General features: G+C 41.9%; 2 protein-coding genes across 16 annotated transcripts in view; both read left to right on the top strand.

Moving 5' to 3' along the window:
- LOC106082989 (smoothelin-like protein 1) overlaps positions 1 to 15285 on the top strand; it is a 117914-nt gene that overhangs the window by 86042 nt on the left and 16587 nt on the right. For 8 of the 15 annotated variants that reach the window (XM_013245768.2, XM_059366625.1, XM_059366631.1 and 5 more), the window contains 3 exons: positions 4616 to 4729; positions 7714 to 7789; positions 9126 to 9536. In XM_013245768.2, coding sequence (XP_013101222.2) covers positions 4616 to 4729; positions 7714 to 7789; positions 9126 to 9536 — 601 coding nt within the window. The other 7 variants (XM_059366629.1, XM_059366627.1, XM_059366630.1 and 4 more) reach the window with 5 other exon arrangements.
- LOC131996750 (uncharacterized) lies at positions 9543 to 12939 on the top strand. The gene is given in 2 exon segments (XM_059366633.1): positions 9543 to 12576; positions 12578 to 12939. Coding segments are annotated over 2 exon segments (3267 nt in total). The 5' UTR covers positions 9543 to 9571; the 3' UTR covers positions 12840 to 12939.

Genomic DNA, 15285 nt, shown 5'->3' with positions numbered 1-15285 from the left:
TACTAAGAATTATTCTAAAAGCTCAAAACTGCATACATGAGGCAATTTTGTTTTCTATTTTTTTTGGGGACTTTACTTTCATTTTTAATAACAAGTAATAAGTAATTGCTACCAAAACCGGATTTTGTATCATTATTGGTTTTTAATATTCGAAAGAAATGCAAAAAGTGGAATATCCACTCGGTTGAAAAAAATAAATAATTTTCCCGATTTCTAGTGTGGTCGCAAGTTGCATTACAATTCTTTTCTGTTTTACTTCATTTTGGCGTTTTTTTTCTCCTCCAACGAGGCCAAATGAAAAACATGGCAAAATGCCAAAAATGTATATGAGCATATTTTTACTTTTGTTTATCTTTTTAATTATTTAAATATTATCATATGTACTGTGTGTGTATATCTACACTTTTGCGCATATATATTGATCACACAAGATTTACGGGGCCCCATTTTAACCATTAGCCAACCCACTGTGCTGTGCAAATTGTGAAAGAGAAAAAAATCAGAAACCTGCCATAACAAAAACTCTTCTCCACCATTGCTGCTGTCGGCGCGGCAATGGCTCTTGCTGCTACGTCAAAAGGAAGTGGCACCAAAATTAAAAATAACAACACCACAAAAAGATGAATGCAAACATGGGAGCGCACAAAAAAGTGAGCTGCATTCTTGCTTCACACCACTTCGCGCGAAGAAGCCCTAAATAACTTTCTAAATTTAAAACATGCAATGATTACAAAAAATGCTATCATCCTATATTCGAGTCTATACAAACAAACAAACTCGCACGCACACACATGCTGCGATTTTTAGCTGGTTCTTTGCCAGTACGCGACTCAAACGGCAGACTTGTGCGTAATGCAGACGCAGGTATGTAGCGTTGGCAAGTACTGCCAATGGACATAAATACTACATTATGTGTATGTTTGACTTTTTTTCTGGCAAATTCCGAATCTCGTTTGTACAGACAGGTAGCATCATTGAAAAACAATGCTAACCATTCGACGAACAAATTTCTTAATCTATTAATACTATTTGGAAGTCATGAGGGAATTCGGACAAAACAGAAGCATTGAAAGCATAACGAAATATGTTATATACTATGTGCAAAACACTTCAGCGATGTCAAGCTGACCAATTTCCTATGGGCCAAACTTTAAGTGTCCATCGCCATGTATATGTACACATAGTCCATAAAGTCTGCGTTCATGGGACAATTTCTTTTTTAATGATCAAAAAACAACATAAAAAATAAATAAAGTTAAGTTTTGTTGTATATGTTGTAACGGTACTTTTGTCTCATAAGAAGAAATTATGACAACCAAAAAGTCTGCGTTCACTTTGTTTACTTCGAAAGTACCGTTACTTTTTATGATGCTTGCGCTTATTTTTGATCAGTTTCAGTTCATTATCATAACAAGTGATAGTTACACGTGTTTTTTTTTTTTGTTTGTTTTAAATTAATAAATTTGGAAACATGGAAACTAAAGGAAAGGAAATATGCTTATCTGAAAGAAAAAGAATTATTAAATTGTGGAAAGAAGGACAAAGCTTTAGAAATATTGGTGGAACAGTTGGAAGAACATGTTTTTCTGCCAGCGCGTATTAATAATTATAAAGAAACCGGCATTATAACTCCAAAGCCTCGGCCTGGGCGTCAAAAAAAAATATCCGTCAGAGAAGAGCGCAAAGTGATTAATATGGCAAGCAACAACCCTTGTATAACATCAACCAAAATTGTTGAAAATATTAAAACAATGTTTAAAAAAAGCATCTGTGCCGAAACTGCCAACTCTTCCATGAGTTGCTCGAAGAAGCCGTATATTTCAGTCATAAACAGACAAAAGCGGATTGCATTCGCTAATACTTTCATCAATAAGCCTCCTGAATTCTGGAAACAAATTCTGTATTTTTGGCATTAAAGGTCGGCAAATAGTGTGGCGCAAGTCCGGGACTGAGCTGGAAAAACAAAATTTAGTTGGAACGGTGAGGCACGGTGGTGGTGGAATTATGGTGTGGGGATGTATGGCTGCTAGTGGAGTGGGTCAGTTAGAATTTATTGAGTCCAAAATGGATAAATGGGATTATCTTAATATTTTGAAAAAAAAAATTGAAACCAAGTGCTGCTAAACTAGGGTTAGCAACGACATTTTGGTTCCAACAAGATAACGATCCAAATCATACATCGGAGGTTGTCAGGCTTTGGCTTCTATATAACACTCCAAAGCTGCTTAAAACACCACCTCAATTACCAGATGGAGGGCACCGTAGCGCAGAGGTTAGCATGTCCGCCTATGACGCTCAACGCCTGGGTTCGAATACTGGCGAGCCCATCAGAAAAAATTTTCAACGTTGGTTTTCCCCTCCTAATGCCGGCAACATACGTGAGGTATTATGCCATGTAAAACTTAACTCCAGAAAGGTGTCACACAGCGGTATGCCGTTCGGACTCGGCTATAAAACGAGGGCCCCTTATGATTGAGCTTAAACTTGAACCGGACAGCATTCATTGATATGGGAGAAGTTCGCGCCTGTTCCCTAATGGAATGTTCATGGTGAATATAAATTTGGATTTATTTGCACACTTTAGCGTAGAGGCTAGCGCGTCCACCTGCGACGCCAAACGCCTGGTTTCAAATCCTGGCGAGGACATCAAAGAATATTTCGACGACGGTTGTGAGGTGCTATGCCACGAACAAACTTCTTCCCAAAGAGGTGTCGCACTGCGGCACGCCGTTCGGACTTGGCTTTAAAAAAGAGGCTTCTTATCATTGAGCATAAAACTTGACCCGGACAACACTGAAAAATGTGTATCTTCCATCAGACAAAATATTGGGTTGCCCAAAAAGTAATTGCGGATTTTTCATATAGTCGGCGTTGACAAATTTTTTCACAGCTTGTGACTCTGTAATTGCATTCTTTCTTCTGTCAGTTATCAGCTGTTACTTTTAGCTTGCTTTAGAAAAAAAGTGTAAAAAAAGTATATTTGATTAAAGTTCATTCTAAGTTTTATTAAAAATGCATTTACTTTCTTTAAAAAAAAACCGCAATTACTTTTTGGGCAACCCATTCTAAGCTGCGCCACGTATTTTTCATAAAACAACCACATCTTGCATATTAATCAAGTATGCCAAGTATGATGCATAAAGCGTCTGCTGAACAACACAAAAAGCTTTATTTCCAAACAGCTGAAAAATATACATTTTGAGTTAATACATCTTTGAGCAACTGGTGCTGCACATGTCTGTTCTCCAAGGGTTTGATTTTCTTCTTACCTTCATTCTTTTGTGCAAATAGTGAAGGAAAAAAACTACAGAGATTAGACATTTGGACACCTATTCAAGGTTATGATGATGTGATGATGAATGACCAGACGAAGACAACACATTTGTATCATCGTCGTGCCATTTGCGTTGTACCACAAATTGGAAATGTTTGCACAAGTGCTCGAAATTAGGCGTGTCTAGCTGGCTGGCTGGCAGAGAAATGAATTATGATCGTTTTGCTTAGTTCAGGGGGTTTCAAGGAACGCAAATAGATGTGAAGCACAAGACAAATTATTTTATTGGAATTTCAAAACGCCCACACATCGAATTTGCCAAGGAGATTCTGCTGGATCTTTTGTTCTTACGCATACAGGAAACGGAAACCAACGATGTAATGCTGCAACAATGCCTCAAATCGCAAATAAAAACAAACGACAATGCCTGTCCCTCTGTATGTTCGCCTTTTGTTAATTAATCATTGCATGGCGACGCTGTTAACAATGCTGCATAGGTGGTAAACAAAAATAAACTATTTTGACGCATTAAAGATTGATTCAATTTAAATGTTCACCCCCTAACTAAAACGGTGCCAATCCTCGACGTCCACCCAGTGGCATTGCCGCTGCGACATGCCAGCCGATTTGTAATGTAAGGGGCGGTTGTGTGGATTGTGGGGTTCATTCGTTTTGATCGATGGCAAATGAGACGCCGTTCGTTCGCTCGTTGCCTGCTGGCCGTCTTATGTACCATTTGAAGAGAACATTCAACATTTGGCAGCATTTGCAATTTCCTATACTCGAGATACAAATTAATATCTACAAAATACGTCACTTTCTCAATTCGATAACTATTTCTGGCATCGCACACACCAACACAACAACACACACGGACAACAGGCCCAGAGCAATAGCACACATTCCCACGCCATCGACGCCCCAAGCATGCCATGCACAAACACCAACAAAATGAAACCATTGGCTGGCCTTATTCGGAAACAGTTTTGAAAAATTGTGAACAATTTGTACTTTTTTCCCGCCTCGGTGGTAGTAGCCCCTGTCCCATGGCGATGGAAGCGGACGATGCTTAATGGCAATGGGTGTGAATGAAAATATTTGATTTAACAAGTGTAGTGACAAAATACCAATAAATCAACAAAGACTAAAAAGGAAAACGACCCAAAAAACATTTTCGTCTGTCTTAATGATAAACCGATCAAAGGCTATTCCATACATTTCGGTGTTGTTTTACTCTAACCATATCGAATTTAGGACTACTTATTTCTCTGAGCAATTAACTTTAAATTTATAATGACTAATGAGTTTTATTATTTTTTCTACTTCTTCTTCGTTTTATAGGTAAAAACCACACGTGTAACGAAATCCATTAGATCGGGAAGCTCTTCTTCACCAGTTATAGAGACAACTTGTGATATCGAGGAGATTTGGGACGAAGAAATTCTAAAACAATTGGTAAGTGTGTATGTGTGTTTGATTATAACACGAAAAAAAATCATTTTTGAAAAGTAAAAGCGGCAAATGGTTTGAGCATTCAAAACTCTATAAGCCCACAACCATTTATTCTCTGCTAAACTTATGACACAAAGCTGATATGTCAGTTTAATGTAAAGTTCTCGTTGGTTGTAAAACGATAGGTAATAATAAAAAAATGCGCACAATAACTAAACTTAGTAACTCTAACAAATAAAAGCGTGCTAAGTTCGGCCGGGCCGAATCTTATATACCCTCCACCATGGATCGCATTTGTCGAGCTCTTTCCACGGTATCTCTTTTTAGGCAAACAAAGGATAAAAGAATATTTCAATATTGGAGACCATAGTAGACGTCATTGTGTAAAATTTCAGCCAAATCTAGTAAGAATTGCGCACATAAGGGGCTGAAGGAGTAAAATAGGGAGACCGGTTTATAGGGGAGCTGTATTAGGCTATAAACCGATTCATGCCATATTCGACACGTATGTTAAAGGTCATGGGAGAAGCCGTTGTACAAAATTTCAACCAAATCGGATAATACTTGCGCCTTTTAGAGGCTCAAGAAGTCAAGATCCCATATCGGTTTATATGGCAGCTATATCAGGTTATGGGCCGATTTGAACTATTCATAGCACAGTTGTTGAAAGTCATAATAAAACACCTCATGCAAAATTTCGGAAAATAATTCCGCCCTCTAGTGGTTCAAGAGTCAAGACCCCAGATCGGTTTATATGGCAGCTATACCAGGTTATGGACCGATTTAAACTCTTCTTAAAACAGTTGTGCGAAGTCATAACAAAACACATCGTGCAAAATTTCAGCTAAATCGGATAGAAATTGCGCACTCTAGACGCTTAAGAAGTCAAGACCCCAGATAGGTTTATATAGCAGCTATATCAGGTTATGGACCGATTTGAACCATTCTTAATACAATTGTTGGAATTCGTAATAAAACACGTCGTGCAAAATTTCAGCCGAATCGGATGAGAATTGTGCTCTTTAGCGACTGAAGAAGTCAAGATCCTAGATAGGTTTATATGACAGCTATATCAGGTTATGGACCTATTTCAACCATACTCAGCACAGTTGTTGAAAGTCATAATAAAACATGTCATGCTAAATTTCAGCCAAATCGGATAAGAATTGTGCTCTCTAGCGGCTCAAAAAGTCAAGATACCAGATCGTTTTATATGGCAGCTATATCAAAACGTGGGCCGATATAGCCCATTTACAATCCCAACCAACCTATACAAATAAGAAGTATTTTTGCAAAATTTCAAGCGGCTAGCTTTACTTCTTCGAAAGTTAGCGTGCTTTCGACAGACAGACAGACGGACGGACGGACAGACGAACGGACGGATGGACATGGCTAATTCGACTTAAAATGTCATGACGATCAAGAATATATATACTTTATGGGGTCTTAGACGTACATTTCTACGGTGGAGGATATAAAAATTAACTGGTGAAAAATTAACCAATCACGTTGAAGTTAGGAACAGTAGTAGTCCGACCAAAGAAATGGAAATGGCTTCAGGATTCAGCGTGTGTTGAACACTTAAATTATCGTTTAAGTTTAAGTAAATTGTAAATGTAACCAAACCAAAAGAAATTAAACAACGACAGTTCAATTTTATGGGCCATAAGCTTCATTAAACTAAATCTGGCATTTCCATTACAAAGTTGCACTCAAAGGGTGCAGAAAGATTCTAACGAAACTGTGATCGAAATAGGATCAATAAACCCAGATCAAACAAATATACGAAATTTAAACCGAATTGTTTTAATTGAACATAAACATAAATCTTAACATAAACCCTACAACCAGGCAAAACGATACATAGCTCTAAGAGCCTATAATCTTTTATCTACTGAACCGATTTATATGAATATCTGTAAGAAAGAACATATTAAGATCTACAGAGTGCGCCGGAGAAACGTACCTATTTGAAAAAACTTCCGAGCCGTGAGTTGTGCGGGTTGTCTAGGGCGCAGCGGGACTTCGCCGTTTAGAGCTTCTTTTCTAACGGCCGCTCACTTGTTGCTAAGCAACGTGCCTTTCGCACTCGCGTTGAGGCTCACTTTCACATTTCCGGCTGCTTCAACAAGCAAAACATGTGTCATTGGAGTGGTGAAAATTCGCAGATCAATACAGGAACATGATTGAGAAAATTTTCCTTCCAAGCCTCGAAGAAATTAACCTTAAAAACGTGTGGTTTCAGCAAGATGGAGCCACAGCGCAGAGATCCTTGCAATTCAGGAAGTTGTGGAATGGCTAACATATAATGCCATTACGACGATTGGCATAAATATCTTCTCAGACAGCCAGGCAGATATTAAGTCCTTAGAGAATGTATTTCTGAACACAAAAACCGCCTAGACTGTCGCAGATCTTTCAAAATTCACCTGTTCTGGGTGCCAGGCCACAGAGATATCCAAGGGAATTGTAAAGCGAATGAACTTGCGAGAATAGGAACAACCCTACACATTCCAGGGATACTGGAAAGGGAAAGAGAAACCTAGAATACATCCATATAAATAAATCGGGATTCTAACTATCCGTCATATTTTTACCACTTTAGAAGAAAACATTCTATCGTATTTGTTCACCATTCTGTTATTCATGGCTCAATAATAAGATTGCCTCACGAAGACAGCTGGTGGCCGCCCGCCTGATTTGACGGTTGAGAATGTCAGATCTGTGTTTACGTATTCTCCTTTTTCGCATATTACCTGCACATGCAGAAGTTTTTTTGTGTTTGCCGGCAAAAACATCATATTTGTTAATCATCACATCGTGACGGACTAAACGGATTTCTACCACATGAATTTCAAGTTGTTGTATAAACGAGACAGCCTTTATTATTGACTTTACGTCGTAGTGATATTGTCTTGATTTCTTTTTTTGCCTTGATTTGTAATTTTTTGTTTGTTCTAATTTATGCCCAATGGTTTTTTTTTCAGTTGGAACAAGCTAAATCCTACGAAGAACGCCGTAAAATACGATCACGTTTGAGGGAACTTATGGCTGACCGCACAGGTATTTTTGTTATTTTAAATGTTTTAATATTTACAAAAACAAATGGGGTGTTAAAAATATCGATCGAAATGTTACCGTCAACATCAAAGAGGTATCAGGGTACTAGTGGTGACAAAACGGGCACGTTTTAATGTTATGCTTAATGTCTGTCGATAGGCAATAATAGGCCACTGTGAAAGTCCCACTCGATGTGCCTTTTATTCCAAGCTGTATGTTACTTCAAATCGGGTCAATATTCCCCAAAATCCTTAAGGACACACAGAAAGTAGTTAGGGGCTAGATAAGTTGAAATGGTTTCGCTAATGCTACGAATGATCGATCCATCATAGTCTATACTAGTAAGGAAAAGTGCATATTCTCTCTCCCCCACTTTCCGACTACTAGCCCTAGTTTTATAAACCACCAGTTGTCCACTTAACTACCTCGCACCTAAAAATGAACGACAAACCCTATTGCCATGATCTTTAATTTTGCATATATCTGTCAATTTACTCTATTCTAGATTTGTAAATACACTTACATAGATTAAAATCGTAACGAATCCCGAGCGACAAACAGAGAGAGAGAGAGAGAGGGAGAGTTACAGGAAAACAAATAACATTAGTTATTTGCGAATAGGTACTGCTCGCTCACACACGTCGTATTGCTGCAATTCAGACAGATATGATTTGTTTACATGCGTATGAGGGTGTGAGTGTGTGCGCGTGAGGAAGATGTGCATACGAATATCAATGAGACAAACAGTAGTGCAGGAAAGATGTAAGCATCATCATTTCTTTTTGTTTTTTTCCTGTTACGTTGTCATTTCGATTCGTTTCGATCACTGTCGTCTCTTCCAGAGAAAAATCAAGCAATCAACCATGTGTGTGATGTTCTTTATCATTCGTATCGTAGTCGTTCGTTTGTAATTCGTTATTTCATTGTTTCGATTTCGACAACACCACCACCACCCACAACTACCACCTACTACTACTACTACTACCACCACCACAAGCGATGACAAAAAAGATTCACACAACTAATTTTTGAGAATCATTTTAACATTCATCGTTCGTTCGTTTGTTGTTCGATTTCGAACCCGATCAAAAAAGAGAGTGAGCCAAAGAAATCGAGAGTAAGACACAGCTGACTGCAACAGCCTTTGTTCTCAGAATCGTAATCGCAATCAGCCGTCCAAACCAAAACAAAACAGAAAAAAAAACCTAAATCAAAATCAAAAAAGACCAAATCATCATGTTCCTTCTCTTTTTTGTTGTTGTGTTATTGTTTTCGTTTGTTGTTTACGATTTTACAAAATCAAATTTTAATTGTACGCTCACAAATTTCCTATATTTAGAAAAGAACAGTTGCCAGCAGACAGGCAAAGAAGAAGGCGAACAAGTAGCGGCTACTGGAGCAAACGTTGAAGAATCATCGACTGTTCAGAGGAGCGAAAGCAGTGCCAGTGAATACGAGGAAATCGTAGAGATAATCGAGGAGGAAGTCACCGACGATAGCTCCGCCGAGGAAGAGGTGGAAGAAAAACAAATCAAAGAAACCGAAGAAACCAAAGAAACTAGCCAAACTAAAGAGGCACCAAAACCGGAAGAAAAGCCCAAATCGCCTACAACTCCGGAAGTAGGTCCAGAGCAAGCTAAGAAAAGCGAAGAGCCGAAGACGACGCCAAAAGAGACGTCCGAATCGGAAACTGCAGCAGAATCAGAAACCCCCAAAGAAAGCGAAGACAAAACTGATAGCTCTGAACAGGGTGAGTCGCCTGAGCCCACTCAGCAGTCAGATTCAATGCACCAACAGAAAATGTTGCAATCCAGCCAGGCTAAAAACCAAAAGTTGGCTGCAAACAGTAGTAGCACTTACAGCAAAACAACAACAGAATCTAAAGCAAGTAGTGATCGTAGTAGTATGCACGCTGCTCCTTCGAATAACAAAAGCTCCTCTTCTTCTGTACATTCGTATACGGCGGCCAGTGGCCAAACCCCTCCACCCATAGTGACTGTGACCGCTGGCAGGGCAGACAGTAGTGCTAGTAGTAGTAACACATTAGACGTAGGTAATAACAGTAGTAACATAAGTTCGAAAAGACAAGTCGATCGGCTAGGTGTGCCTCAAAAAGAAGATTCGGGCACAGAGAGTGGTGAAGATTTGCGCTTCATCGCTGCTGGCCTGCGCGACCAGCTGCAAATGAAAAGTGATTCCAACATAATTGATGATGTCACCTGTGCTCTGAGTCGTTTGGAGAACTCCCTCAAGGAGGGCAAGGACATAACCGTAGAGGCGGAGAAACGCAAAGCCTTATTGGCATTGATTGGTCGACTCCAAGCTGGTCTAACATCACCCGAGAAATTGGCCGAAATTGCCGCCGCCATGTCGGAGTTAGATGGCAATGAGGCACTATATGGGGAGACCTCTTCACCCGAGGCAGATGCCCACCGGTCAAGCCGGCAGAGATTTGCCAAGAGGCGCAATCGTATAGATCGTCACACGGTTGGTGTTAGTCGCGAAGAGTTGGCAGATGCCAGAAGGTACATGGAGGATATGCAAATTATGGAAAACATATCACATACAACGACACCAGAGGCCGGTGCCCATGCAGGGCCACCTCAATGGTTTCCACTGGAAAAGAATGCCTCCACGGGAACAATTCTAGCACAACAATCTATAAAACAAAATAATTTCCTCAATGAGAATTACATACAAAACACCATACAAAACTCACTTCCACCTCAGTCGAGCGCTCAGAAAAGAAGGCCTATATCAGGAGATTTCTCCGTAAGCTTTGGATTGGACAGAGAATCAAATAATGTAGCCGCCAAATACCAAAACACCATAGACAGACAAAATGAGATAGTGGATAAACGAAATGCCGAGAATGTATCCCCAGACTCAGCATCGAAAAATAACAGATTCGCCAGTAAGAAGATGTTCATGAAACGGGCCAACACCATAGATTTATCTAAGGCCAAAAGGTTTAATTCCGACCTGGATACCGACTCGGAGGCTGAAGACAAGTCTCAGCTTATTGGACTTAGGCGGGCAGTTCATCCAACCGTTAAGAAGCGGGTGCAAAATGTGGTGCCCCAATTTGAGCCTAAAACGGAGAATGATCGCAAGTTTTTGGCCTTCATTAACAAACAGAGTGACAAGCCGGGCTTGGGATGGGCCAACGGCAGATCCGTTTCAAATTGGACCAGTAAATTTGGATCCCTTAAGCACACCTTCGAAGTGGGCGGTACGCCAGTGACAGCCGCCAAACCTCCCCAAGCCCCGGGCCATTCTCATATCAGGCATCAACAGATCCCCAAACAACCCCTTCCTTCCAGGGATGCAAACTACATAATCACCAATCAACAAATCGTCCAGCGCTTACAACAGGAAGCCGAACGTCAGGCGGAAGAGCGTAGAATAAAATTGGAGTACGAAAGGCGAGAGCTAGAGCGAAGAGAGCGCGAAAAGCTGGAATATTTACGCCAACAACAGCAACGTGAACGTTTAGAAAAGGAGCGCATAGAACGGGAGTACTACGAGAGGGAAATAAGAGAACGCAACGAAAGGGCGGCTGCTGCTGTCGCTGCTCAACAACAAGCCGCTGTAAATGTTCCCAAGCCCATACCCATTAACGAGTTTAAGCATGCCCCTCAGTCTGTATTTAGACCCATTGACAGTGGCGAGCATAGTCCGAAACCAATTTACAGACCAATACCTCAACTACCCACAGGCCCCCACAGCTGGCAAGCCCCATCATCGTCATCCGCGAGAGCACATGCACTTTCGCCTAGTAGTCATTCACTGAAGAGACCAGATGACTCTTTCATAACATCTCCGTCTCCATCCTCTAAATCTCCCATCGGCGTACCCTGGGCTTCCAAACCTGCTGTAGACTCGAGCATCTTTAAAAGCACCGCAAACAAGTTCGAAGAACGATCCAAGTATGACAACTATAATGGCCAAATGTTGCAACGACATCATTCTCTTCGTGCGTCCAATATGAATGTGGCTCAGAACGATGACTACAAAAAGCGTCCCTCGCTGCCCAACGCTGCCGATCCTTACAGCGCACATCGTGACTACCCCCAAGAGCCCAGTCCATTGTCTACGTTCGCCCCACCTCCACCTACGAATATTTCATTCGTTTATAACAATCGACCCTCGAAGCCCACATATTTAAGCTATCCCTGCTTGCCCACAGCAGTTTCGGAATCCGATAGTTATAGATCTCGTGAGGATTCACTTACCAATCCTCAGGCGGTGCCATTGATTCTAACAAATTCTAATCCAACATACGAGCCTCCCCAGGACCCGCTGCTGCTGCAACATCCTCAACATCCTTTCGACATTATGAGCCCCACTGATAGCGCAAGCCCTAGTTTACATGGAATGCAACAACAAACGGACTACACCGATGATGACCTGGATTCAGAAAACCTTATGGAGTATCGGGCGGTCAGCAAAGTTATGGCTAAGCCTCAATCCCAAACCGCTGTGACTGTAGGGCGCCGCACCGGCCATGTGAGTGACGATGAGGTCTATGGCAAAAATTCAAAGGCAGCAAAGAGTCTTTTGTCGACAATGAAAAATCTAGCCGGAACGCCCTCTAAAGATAGTAGGCGCCAACCGAGGACCCAAAAACGTCCTGAGGCTGTTACGTCTCCTCAGACTTGCCTATCTCCCGATGGCCGAACATACCAGGCACCCTTAGTTGAACCACTCTTTCCAGAATTGACAAAGTTCGAACCAAATCGACAGCCAATGTTTGATAGTCCCAATAAACCGCAATCAGTAGCGCCGGCTCAGTACAACCAGGGTAAATCATACGGCCAACCCAAAAAACAGCCAACCATGTATAAGAGTTTGGAAAATTTGGCCAAGCGTATCCCCTTACAGCCTGCACCGGTCACTCAAAGTCCGAAAGCGTTTAAGCCACGTCAGCCATCCCCAACGGCATACGTCAGCGAGATGCAAACCTCATATGTCGTCACATATCCCACTGATGATACCACCGACGACGAAGACCAAAGCACCAAATACGCATCCTATGGCCAGAAACTGGTAAACGAGGGAATGGCGCCGATGCGTCGGTCACGTAACGCTAGCGAAACTTCAACAGTGAGCTCGACCACTGCTTCGGTCACTTACTCCAACCAAGTGCCCTCGCCAAATACCAATTGGACTTCTAATCCCATAATGGCGGATGAGTCCGTTGGTCAACATTATTACGAAACACCAGCGCATTACACGAGCCAACCATCACTCGCTGCAAATGTGCCCAGTCCACACAGTAGGGCAGAAGAAAAACCCCGTAATTACGAAAAACCACAGCATTACATGAGCCAACCCTCCATCCCTGCAAACCTGAAAATCTCCCGAGGAGAAGACTCACAGAAGTCATCTCAATATCAGTATAACCAAGTAACCTCGCCCGGCAAATATGGTAACTCTACAGCAACGCCATTCTCAGAGTCCAAATACCAACCATCCCCACAAGGGCATAAAGTTCCTGTGTCGCCCACACAATCCAGTGCGCCCCAATATAATAAAGTACTCCCAACCACTACTCAAACACAGCAAACAAAATATTATGACTCCTCGCGGCAAAATCAAACACAAACCTATGCCATGGGGCAACAAAAACCCGGTATTCCTTTACAAAAGCCAAGTGTTCCCACTTATAAGCCAAGTCTCCCAGCCACATCGAAGAAGCCTCAGGCATCATCAGCCGCAGGGCAAGTGCACGTAGCTTCCTCGCATACATCACAAAGCCAGTCTGTCAGCACAACTAAGACAACAACTGCCACCACTGCTAAACCACAAGAGAAGCCGGCCAGCAAGACGCAAGTATTGGCCAATATGCGAAAGACTGTAAGTGAAGACTACCACGATGTGAAGGCAGTGAACGCCCTGCAGGGGCCACAAAAGACTGGTATTTTGAAGGAATCTGCGGCAACGAAAATTGTGCAAAAACAAAATGAACGCATAACCACGGAGACACGTCGCAAAAGCCTGGGCAGTGCTCTGGAATACCAGAAAATGACAATAGAGGCGCAGGAGATGTACAAGTCCTCGGCTCCATCGGACACCCCCGACATAGTGAAATCTTCTCTACCAAAAGACGAAAACCAACCGATTCTGAAAAAGTTCGGGCCCCCACAACGGCACCATTATATACCCAATGCATATCAAAGTCCACTGTCCAAAACAGATATATCTGCCTCATCAACCAATCTGCAAACCAAAAGCGTTGAAGTCACAACCACCAAATCCATACTGAAGACAAGCCAACAGGAAACATCAAGCAGTTCGAGGCCCACAGTGATGGAAACCCCAGCAACACCACAACCCGAAGATGACTACATACCCAGAAATATTGTCTACAACAATGTGAGTGCCTTTACATCTCTGTCGACGCGACGACCCGAAGAGAATAGATCTCATTTCGAACCGGTGGTTCGGCCCAACAAGCTCAGCAAGTCCGATTCGTGGAATCAAATCGTCAACTTGCAAAATCAGTACGCGACAGCTTCAACGCATAAATTCGCTCCGCCACCCACCAACGAACTTCGACGAACAAAGTCCGGCCACACTTTGTCCATACCGAAAATGTACGAGGCTCGAGTGGACAAGACTGAGGTCACCGAGAAACAAAGAACTGTCGCCGCCTATTTCTCGGGACAAAAATCACCTGTACAGCACGAGGAGAACTATGTGGAGCAAACAAAGAGATCTGCCATTAATCGCACAAAGACCAGCGAAAAAATATCAGCCAGTAGTAGAAAATCCCTGGGCTCACAAGTGCCCGCCATGAGTCAAGGAGGTGGATTGACACGAAGCGCAACAATGCCTCACATAGCCAATTTGAGTTTTCTGGACGAGAGTAATGTCGAGGATGCTTTCGAGCAGCTCATAATGGGCTCATAGTTATCCACACCAGACACACCCTTTTGTCAACAACAACGCCGGCGAGAATGAACACAACTACCGCAACATCAAAACGTATACCAGCCATTCCAAAGTGATTATACTCTCGTGTTGTCCAATCACAAATGTTGCTCTAGGTCGACTGTCTGTCTCACCACCTTCACAGTATCCAACACTTTGTACAGTTAGTTATAGTTTTGTTTTTCCTTATTTCTCGTTTGGTTTCGTTCCGAAATACGCGACCACAATGACAACACTACCTATGGACAGATGGACGGACAGACACAGAGACCTGAAGAGGCATTTTCAGAGAATTTGTTTAAACGGAAGTTGAGGGACTTCATGATGTTTATTTAGTATCCTACCTTTGTGTGTAAAAAATAAAATAAAAAACACTGCAACTCAATAAAAAGCCTACATGTGCTTGATTACAAAAACAAAAATCGCCCAGGCTCACAAGTTTGTGTAAAGGCAAAACAAAAAAACCACCCAAAATTAAAATCATACGAACGAAGAACCAATGCCACAGCATCAGTAGTATGCACAACGAAAACGATTATAACGGGAATTGCCTCGGCCCAAAA

Source organism: Stomoxys calcitrans, chromosome 4 (assembly GCF_963082655.1).
Source record: "Stomoxys calcitrans chromosome 4, idStoCalc2.1, whole genome shotgun sequence".
NCBI lineage: Eukaryota > Metazoa > Arthropoda > Insecta > Diptera > Muscidae > Stomoxys > Stomoxys calcitrans.
The sequence above is the reverse complement of the archived record's forward strand: the minus strand, read 5'-3'. Positions and strand labels throughout refer to the sequence as shown.